General features: G+C 34.1%; 2 protein-coding genes across 3 annotated transcripts; both read right to left on the bottom strand.

Moving 5' to 3' along the window:
* Window positions 1-692: 692 nt before the first annotated feature.
* Window positions 693-3,916, bottom strand: LOC108198843 (transcription factor MYB1). The gene is made up of 2 exons (XM_017366623.2): window positions 3,588-3,916; window positions 693-1,848 (listed from the first exon to the last, which is right to left on the bottom strand). Exons 1-2 carry the CDS (start codon window positions 3,826-3,828, stop codon window positions 1,088-1,090), a joined length of 1,002 nt encoding a protein of 333 aa, XP_017222112.1. The 5' UTR covers window positions 3,829-3,916; the 3' UTR covers window positions 693-1,087.
* Window positions 3,917-4,650: 734 nt separating this feature from the next.
* LOC108197347 (uncharacterized) lies at window positions 4,651-8,798 on the bottom strand. 2 transcript variants are annotated; one of them, XM_017364935.2, is made up of 3 exons: window positions 8,679-8,798; window positions 5,869-6,115; window positions 4,651-4,886 (listed from the first exon to the last, which is right to left on the bottom strand). In XM_017364935.2, the coding sequence occupies exon 2, from the start codon at window positions 6,110-6,112 to the stop codon at window positions 5,879-5,881; it is 234 nt and encodes a 77-aa protein (XP_017220424.1). In that variant the 5' UTR covers window positions 6,113-6,115; window positions 8,679-8,798; the 3' UTR covers window positions 4,651-4,886; window positions 5,869-5,878. The 2 variants fall into 2 exon arrangements, with proteins under 2 accessions (XP_017220424.1, XP_017220425.1); XM_017364936.2 differs by having other exon boundaries at window positions 4,805-4,886; window positions 5,851-6,115.
* Window positions 8,799-10,136: the final 1,338 nt, after the last annotated feature.

The following is a 10,136-nucleotide window of genomic DNA, read 5'->3' on the forward strand; positions in this document are numbered from 1 at the left end:
TCTGCTGCTTTCTTCACGGTTCCAACTTCCACCAGAGCATCTCAAAAAAAATTTCTTAAATATAGTATAAAATATATGTTTTTACTAAACTTCAGACTCCAACTATAACTCTTTATTTATTATATTATATTAATAGGTCTTTCTAACAACAACTAATATTTATTATTAGTTGACCGATTTTTTTATTGCGCGGAATATTAATTAATGAGATCGAAGTCAATAAAATTACAAATATGATTGTTAGTATGTCTCCTACAGTCATTAACTAAATTTCAGCGTCAAATATTCTTTTATACAAGTATGTCTGTTAGGCTGCAGTCTGCCGAGGCCTTGTGATATTAAACTACTCTCACACAGTCTTTAAACAAATGCAGGCACAGATTACATTTCTGATTAAAAATTAAAAGAGTAAATTACAAAGTGATGGCCGAGCTTTACTCCCTTTTGCATTTTGGTGGCTAAAATTTCAGATTTGCAATAAGGTGGCCAAATATTACTTTAACTCTTCGAAAAGGTGGCTAAGAGCCACTTTTTAAAGAAAAAATTAGTTTTTTTTCCTCAAAAAAGTGGTCCTTAGCCACCTTTTTGAAATTTAAAAGCAATGTCCAGACACTATATTGCAAATTTGAAATTTTGGCCACTAAAATGTAAAAGCGGGTAAATTTCAGTCACAACTCTATAACTTTATCGGATAACCCAACCTAAATGTAACTTACGGTAAATTGAATACTTTAAGTGCTGTTTGAACAAATAGCAGCTTCCTGTAATGAGACATCTGATAAATCATTATCACAAAAATATATTATACTTGCAGAATTTATAGTAGTCTCATACAATGAGTTGAACTCAGTTTTGTTAAATCTTGCCACTCATTGATGAGACCCCCTGTGCTTTGAGTATTTGACTGAACTTTCAACTCGAGCCCATAGTAAAAGAATTGGATGTGCATCTGCGTGTCTCTACTTGTACCCGTTATTTAATTTCAGCCGTGCAAGAGATGATGCCTAGTTTCTATGCTATGTTCAGAGTTACCCTTTTCTATAGCATGATATTGATGTTACCTAAGTGTTTTGACAATGTTCAGCGCTTAAGCAGTAGTCCCGACGCCACTCTTAATCCAGGCGATGTTGTTCAGATCAGTGACTAGAGCTGCCAACTCTTGATTGGTAGAGGAGGGAATTTCCTGGTAATCAACAAATTCAGGTCCCAGCAATGAGCTTTGACAATTGGCCTCGCCATGAGATGCACAGCAACCGTAACCACATAAGCGTGGAACAACAGGATCACCACAAGAATAGTTAAGAACTTTGCTGATACCGAACTCTGGTCTGGAGGCTTGGAGCAAACTCCTCTGCCCTGGGGTTGTCTTTGTAATCATGGAACCAAGAGTGTTGTATACAGCAAATGCACCAACATTAGCTACCGGACGATAAAGTGTAGAATCACTGTTAGGATTGTCTTTCTCAGGATTATGACGACACTCGTCTTTCTCTTTCTCTGGAACATGATGATGCTCCTCCATTTCAGGAATAACCGTGTCATGAACATTTTCAAAATCAACAAGTCCACTAGGCGTCATGCTTGCCTTTCTCACCTCAGGAGGTTTGATAAAATTAGGGTGTCCATACGAAGCTTGTGAGGATGCTCTGGACGTCTCTAGCAAGCCATCGACCAGTGTGTTGTGAGATGCTGGTCCAGGCTTACTGAGACCCAAGCATCTTCGCTTTAGCGTAGCATTCCAGTGGTTCTTGACTGCATTATCAGTTCTCCCTGGTAGTAATTTTGCGATTACAGACCATTTGCTTCCATGTCTTTTGTGAGCTGAGATAATAAGCTGATCTTCTTCCTCTGCAGGAAAGTGATGCTACTAATGACATTAAGAAACAAGATACAGGTATAGCAACAGAATAGTCTCCCTAAATAAGAATAAATTCTTTTAAAGATATGCGCACATTTTTGCAACCAACTTTTGATTACAGAACATTCACACAACACTACAGATAAAGACAATCAGAAAGACATTAACATAAGAAAAACACATTCAAGAAGAATGTTAACCATAACAATATGATTGGCAAGCATTAATGCATTACAACATCAGCAACAATACTACACTCCAAACTTCCTTTCAGCTCATTCAGTGATTCAGGTAGTTGTATTGGATATGGTAGGGTTCAAGTGCTCAGAGGTAATAACATATTATCTATACACAAGTGCACAACTGAACAGAAAGTGCATATGTTTAAATTAACCGTGATTGGTGTGTCTAATACATCTTGCAAGAAAATAGGTATATTGTAGCACATGCACAAATATTACCCCTTGCATGTATCTCATTTTCCAAGTTCCAACAGGTGTTCCTACAAAACCAAAACACAGGGCCCTTACTGTATGACCCTTAATGCATATAGAATCAGATATTAACATACTTTCTAGGAGCATCATCCCATTGACGAGGCGTAAACTACTGTTTCCGTAAACACATAGGTTATAGAATTATAGTTAGATACAAAGATTTTTGGGTTAACACTCACACTTTGAAGAAAGGCACAACCAAATACACAAAATGAATTTCTGACAAAGATCAGATTATATTATGCTTGATTGTGTATAAAATGTTATAATGCGGTTGCAAAAGAGCATTGTACTAGTTTGTGAAAAAAGATGCATTTTAAGCCGAGTATTTTCCTAATATAACAGCAGGTGACGGAATAGTTACGGGGCCAAAAGGATGTCTATCTCAATGATCAGGCAAGCAAAAGCAGACTTTAGAAACAGAGGTTGCAGGGAAAAAGAATGGCAGTAATTAACAACTGGAAATGATGAAGGGGGATATAAGAGAAGAGCACCAAGTCTATCTCATCCTTCACATTATTACATAACTCGTACCAATTCTTATAGAGGTACTCGTATAGGCGTATGCCATTTCCATCAATAAGCATTCAGTGATCGATTAATCCTTCAAATCTCTTACCTTTCCATATCATGATACAACATCTAACAATCAACTCACAAAAACTATATTTTTCAATAGAAACTGTGAGTCTGTGACATTACTCGCTACTCATTCCGTATACAACTTCAGAAGACAGGAATTACAAATGTAACTAATGCCAATTCATTTTACATGATACACCTCAAGCAACAATGGAGCTATCAAAGACCTTTAAAAACATCATTTAGATTCAATAACCTTACTTCCTAGCTGTTTAATGACTTAAAACTGAGATAGAAAAAGAAAAATCTGAATATGCCATAGAAGTTCAAAAATGGTATAGTTGAAATTTCAAAGGATACCTATATAGTATATACCATAGAAGGTTACATTTCTTTCCAATTTTCACAGAGGATAGTTCAATTAGATTTTATTTTTTTTATAAAAAAAAAATCACTAAGGAAACATCTTAGGTTAAGTACCAAACATCAAAAAACAAGAAAGAAAAACACAACTTCAATATCATCAAAAGCGTAACCACTAAACGCAAATATCATACGCAGCAATATCAGACACAACCCGAAACCCGACAAAAAAAAATGCAACTGCATAGGATGACAGGGGTATTATGAGAAAGGCAGACAGGACTAACCAGTAAAAGGGATGCGTTTAAGACCAGGGTCAAGCTGATTACACCACCTAAGACGACACGACTTGCCAGACCTACCGGGAACGCCTTGGGCCAACACACTCCAGTTCCTAGGCCCAAACTTAGTAACTAAGTCTGTCAAAGCCGCGTCTTCTTCATTCGACCAACTTCCCCGAACTGATCGCATTTCACCAGCCCTGTCTTCGTCGGCGACAACCGCCGCCTCGCCGCCGTAGGGGATCATGCTGTTTGTTATTACCAGAAGTAGTTTGAAACAAAAGACTGATGAAACTTTTTAACTTCCTGGCAGAGGTTGTTACTTATGCTGATGACCCCACCACTCCCACAAAGTGTATGTAACAAGTTTTTGTTTTAACTGCATAGATATTTTGATAATAAATTATTGTAAAAATCGAAAAGATTAATTATAATTAATGAATGTGCATAAAATTCTATGGCAACCGCTTTTCATCATTATAAAATTTATAACTTTACGATCATATTTTATAAAAATTATTATTTAATTAAAAAATTTTAAAATCATACATATTTTATAAACTAAACATTACTAAATACTGTTCTGCAAAATATGTTCACTTAGATTTTCGATCAAATTTGACATGATTTGTAAAGTAATAATTTTTTAATATTTTGATCGTAAAATATGTATGATCTTGGATTAAAAAAACAGTCTTTATATATCTTAAATATATACGCACACACGAAATTATCACAAAACTCTTTTTTATTAGTCTATATAGATGTTTAATCAAGTGAAAAGAGATAACTTTTTGAGTTTGTACATTTATATTTAATAACCTTTTTTATTAGTCTGTTTAAATTTTGAAATAAGCAAAAAGAATTAAGTTTTTTTTTGAGTTTGTACTTTTATATTTAATCCCCCTTTTAAATTAAATTTGTCTCTTGACTAAAATTTAAAGTTTTTCTCTATTTGTTCAAAAACACATTTCTTAATTGACATCAAACAAATGATTATATGTTTTCTGAGTACATGAAGCCCCAATCTAAGAGGGCTCATTGCATACCATACATCTCAAAAATAAGCTGCAGCAACCTAAATCAAATGGAACTCTAAATAAGGTTGGTTCAACAACACACAAGCAATCTCTGTATTCATGACATTTTCACATTCCTACAGCTTGGGAACCTGATGATAATCTTACAATGATAACCAAACGTAATCTTCTATAACATCCTGCTGTGCGGACAAGTATGTTCTGGTGCTTTCTAAAGTATCCTTTTTTGCAGACTCCTGGTATAAAGAGTCAAACATCACGAAACCTGCAACAATTCAACAGATGTATAATACATAAGCATGTAGATATAGTTCATGACGCTGAAACAGTGACAGCAGTCAGCTTGAAGGCTTAATATACAATAGAAGTGGAGAAACAGGTTTATCAATGCATTTGCAAATCGTACAACAGAATCCCAACAAGAGAGAACGGGATTTAGTTACTGGCTTCGTTATTTTAATTGTTAATAGGCATAAACTTGCATATGGATTCAGGGTCCGCCTGAGCTAGTTATTCACTTCCAAGTTCCAAGAGAGGTGAAGTACTAGAGCAGGGACAAAAGATCGCATTTTAATTTCAAGCATTTCTTATGGGACAAAATATGAGTTCTACCAAATATTATAAACTAAAAAGTACACATTAGCAAATAATAATCAACAAACAGTAATGTGCTAAAAAGAAAGATGTTTTTTCTATAAGCAAAATAAAGATTTTTTTCTATCCAGCAACTAAACCTAGCCACCTGACTATTAGTATATACTACTTTATCCACGATCTTGATTTCACAGTGTAAATACCTTTACTACTAGCAATATGCTTTATTCAACTTCTAAAACAGAGCAGCAAATCTAATCATGTAAACTCGGCCAATTCTCACACAGGATTTCTAAATCTGCTCTCATCTTAGAGCCTTGCAATCAACAACAAAATTGAGTTTGTTTACACAAATGACGGGGAAAGTATTCCCTGTGAACTGCAGGTCTAACTATGTAAAATTGTCCAGATATCAAACAGGCTTTCAAACGTTTTTGCTCCCAGAGCCTTGTAATCAACAACAAAATTATGTTTGCTTAAACAAAAGACAGGGAAAGTAGTCCCTGTTTTATTCATATGCTATAAATCTGCTGCTTATATTTTTTTTGTGAATAGATATTTAGAACTAGGTACATAACTTCTTAACAATTTTCACTTCAGCATCTTATCTTAAAAAGAAAATATAAAGTCGTTACCAGGTCAATGACACTTACGCCAGGATGATCATCCAGAAACTAGCTTCACAACAATGCAAAGGGAGTTGAGCATAATTAGTAGAACTCTCAAGTATTGGGTTGCGTATATGAGACCAATTAGCTGTCCTTTAAATGAATTTCTCTTGACCCCTGAAAATTCCTGGAAGCTCCACCCTCTAGGTGCAAGAAAGCGGTCCTCATTCAATATTGCCAGTGCATTTGCAAGAAGCAGACAGCCTTCTAGCAATGTCCACAAACCCATCACCTGCATGATTAGGAAACTAGCCAATCAAATTTGCTCGAGGATAAGTACAGCACATTAGGAAGTTCATCATCATTCTTTTAACAGCAGTAGGTGGGTTGAAAAATTCTTGAAAAGCTATATATTTAACTAGGTGCACTCAACTGTTTCATAACAGACCATCATATTCAGTTCCTTAAAATGCCTAATTGCCCACTGGCCGCAAGCCCGTCACAAGAATGGCAAAATATAATGAAGACGAGTAGCATTAGAACCAAAATCATATCCTAAAACAATGTCATCGCGACAACGAGAACAGGACTGAGAATAGCAGCATGACTGACTAGTAATTGATAGATCAAAAAGTGACCTACATGCAGTTACTAGTAAGCATATAAGATCTTACGTTATTACTTAATACCAAACAATATACTCAATACATCCCATTTGTCCGTGGGGTCTGCAAAAGTTAGACTATTTGCACCCCACCCCTACTCCAGGGAGTGAAGGTGAAGACCCCCATATTATATCACCACCTGGCTAAGTGGTTGGGCCCAAATATCTAAAGTGGCCCCAAATATCAAGGTCACAAAGAATACAAGTACAAGTGGAGAATGGAGAACTAGTAAAACACAGTTAGTCAGGTCGACGTCATGGCTGAAAATATTGACTAGGAGACAACATAGACAAATACTTGTATCGTCTTCAATAACGGTTTCTTCAAATTCCTCACCTCTCAAAATAAATCCTTGATCCCTAAGCATATTTTTTGGGGGGGTTAAACTGTTTTCATAAGCTAAATTCTCAAAGCCCCGTGACCACCATGTCCAACTCATCGTGTGTGTATCTATAGAAGCTCTATGTTTTGTGCTCACCTTGAACTCTGGTTTAGTTTTTAAGTGGTCAGAAAGGGCATTGAAATGGTCTTTGCACCAAAGCATTCAGATACACAATCAGAACTGGAGCTTAAAAGTGTGGTAATTTCCAGAGAAAACAAGTAAATCTCGTGAGGTGCAATCGAAAGTAATGGCTAAGAAATGATCCATTAATTTAAGGGCAAAGATGAAAATTCTGTATTAAGAGAATGCTTTTGAGCTGCATGAGAGCGAGGTAGAAAATATGGCACGCTGATGAAGGGTCTCAAGAGTAAAATGAATCGAAGGCTGAGCTTGCCTGGATGGTGGTGGAAGGAAGGGTATGGGTAAACAAGGGTTCCAAATGCAAGACCAATTTCTAGAATAAATTCAATGAACACATAGTAAGTGAGGTATGCTTGAAAAGTCTGAGAGATACAAGTTTGAAAACAAAAAAAAATTAAAAAAATTATTAATCGCCAACAATACACCCAAAAAGATGAAATGAGAGTTTTTATTTCATAACATAATATGTTGATTCTACTTTTTTCCTATCAAAGCCACTGCACTTTTTCATTACCACATAAAAAAAAATATCCATCTATTGAACCACAACCGGTTTAGTTGTGTGTGCATTAATGAAAATTTACTTATCTCCTGTTTGAGGAGTGATGCGAGACTCCAAAATAAAACAGTAAGCTATTTGAAATATTGAGTCCCAACCTATGAAGCAAATAAAATTAACCCTTTTAAATTTTTTATTATTATACAAATCTAAAAATAGCATTACATTAAGATACAAAGGACAATGAGGACAAAAATATGTGTAAAAAATATACACTACCCAGAAGAGTAATGTACAAAAGAACAAAGTGATCTTATGTTTCTAGTTTCTACACACTGCGCCGATACCATTTCGGCTTCTACTTCCCGGCTTCATAAGGAATGTGTTCGCTATGCAGGTATTTTTCATCCAAAAATTCACACTACTATAATCAATATCGGAAAAACGTATTATATTCACAATTAATTTAATTGTAAAATAAGCATATTTGCATCATTTACATTAAGAAGCCTTATTGGCTTTCCAGGATAGAAACCTAAACCCTTGCCAGTTTATAACCTTCTGAATTACTAAATATGAAGTTAAAGAAGATAATTAGGACAAAACAATGAGCAGAACATATGCATTACACAAGACAAGAGAGTAGTGCACAAATGAAGACAGTATCTTATATAGCTACATGGGCTTCCACCTTCTTGCCTGATCAGCAACATATTCTTAACGTAGTGTGATCTCATCACAAATTTGACCCTACTACAATCAATCTCGAGAAAATGCATCACACCGATCTATTAGTTTAAGCGTAAACTAGCCAACTGTATATCACTGCAATCAAGTCTTACATTTCTGCCGAGAACCTAAAACCCTGTCAGTTTACCCTCAACCCAATTCCATAAATCAACTAACAATCTAACTTGCAAATCCCATCCAAGAACCAACTTGGATCTGCAAAATAAAGCAAATTTTCACACAAAAACAAGAACCCATATAATTACATGATCAAACTAGAAACAAAACAACCCCGCAAAGAAAAATCAACACTTTAGTTCAACGACACATGTAAGTTGCAAAGTTATAGTCCATGCCAAAATTAAAGATTTCTTACAGATTAACAAACACAGATCTACAAAATGGAAAAACCAACAAGAAGATATGTATTGTATGTTACCTAGCAAAGATATGAACCCCCTTAAGGATGAATCGAAGCAAAGCTTGGTACAACACAAAAAGGGAGCGCTCCGATTGTGATTTTTGCGAACCAAGAGAATGCGGTACAGGAAGATGGGAATTGGGATCCTTCAGTTATGTTATACAGGGGTATAATTGTAATTTTAATATGTATAAGCCACATTTAATTATTTTTTTTGTAAGGAAGCCACATTTTATTTGAATATTGATAATTTACGGGGTTTTTTTTTGAAAATACTGCATAGTTGATGTTCCAAAAAAAAAAGTTGATGTTTGAGTTAACCGACTAATCTTTATTCATTTAATCAATTTTGATTTGAGGGAGCTGATCACAGAATTTTCCTTTGACAGTTGATTAACTGATTTTTTGTATTGATTTAGGTTCATCTACTTGTTAATTTTGAGTGAATAACTAATCAAGATTTGATTAAATTTTATATATATTATAATCAAAAAAATATTAAAAAATTATATCAATATAAAATACATACAATCTATTTTTAAATATATTTTTACTTTTTACAAATAATAAAAAAAATGGTTATAAATTTTGATGGGAAAATGTCAATTTAATCATAATAAATAGATTAAATAGTTGATTCTTGATGCATAATGCAATTTGTAAAAAATATTTGTAATTATTATATTTTATTGTAAGGTTGTTTTACAATTTTATTGGTTTGGTAAAAACATTAAAAACAACGTAATTTTTCTAGCTGTAAAAAATATGATGAAGGTCAAGCTAGGCCTGTCAATGGAGCAAATAACCGATCCGATCCGATCCGATTCGGGGTCATTTTAGCGGATATGGATTTAACAAAAAAAAAATCCGATCCGAAAAATGATCCGATAAAAAAATTCCGATAATAAATGGGTTGGATATGAATTTAGTGTGATCCGATCCGTTTATAACCCGATCCGGTTAATAATTAATTATTTAATTAAATATATATATTATATTATATAATAATATATTTTATTCCCGATGGTATTTACAGAATGAGAGTTATTAGTTAGTTATATTTAATTCAATTACTACTGATTAACATAAACACTTACAATGAGGCTAATATACAGCAATGCAGTGATAAAGATTCTTGTGTAAGCTTGCTGGTCCATGATATAGTCTCTTATGTCTCCTGCCACTCGCTAGTGTCTTCTTTATATATTTTTGATGTTTACCTTCTTTATATATTTTTTCTGGTATTTATCTTCCAATTTTGGTATTGTTTTTTAAGATTAGACAACTAGACTTGGCCTTTCATTTTTCCTTATTTCGTTTAATGCATTGTTTAATCTTGTATATAATAAATTCATTTTTATATGATTTAACATGGAAATAAATTCATTTCTACATGATAAATTCATTTTTTAGCATTTATTTCTACATATAGTAAATGGATCGGAAATCGATCCGAGATCCGTGATCCTAATGGAT

This window comes from Daucus carota, chromosome 8 (assembly GCF_001625215.2).
Source record: "Daucus carota subsp. sativus chromosome 8, DH1 v3.0, whole genome shotgun sequence".
Classification (NCBI taxonomy): domain Eukaryota; kingdom Viridiplantae; phylum Streptophyta; class Magnoliopsida; order Apiales; family Apiaceae; genus Daucus; species Daucus carota.

Bases quoted from the DNA above. Each gene is read 5' to 3' on its own strand.
- LOC108198843 (XM_017366623.2), bottom strand. From the start codon at position 3,828: ATGATCCCCTACGGCGGCGAGGCGGCGGTTGTCGCCGACGAAGACAGG. The intron at 1,849-3,587 runs GTTAGTCCTGTC...ACTTTCCTGCAG, and splicing joins TAAACGCATCCCTTTTACTG to AGGAAGAAGATCAGCTTATT.
- LOC108197347 (XM_017364935.2), bottom strand. From the start codon at position 6,112: ATGGGTTTGTGGACATTGCTAGAAGGCTGTCTGCTTCTTGCAAATGCA.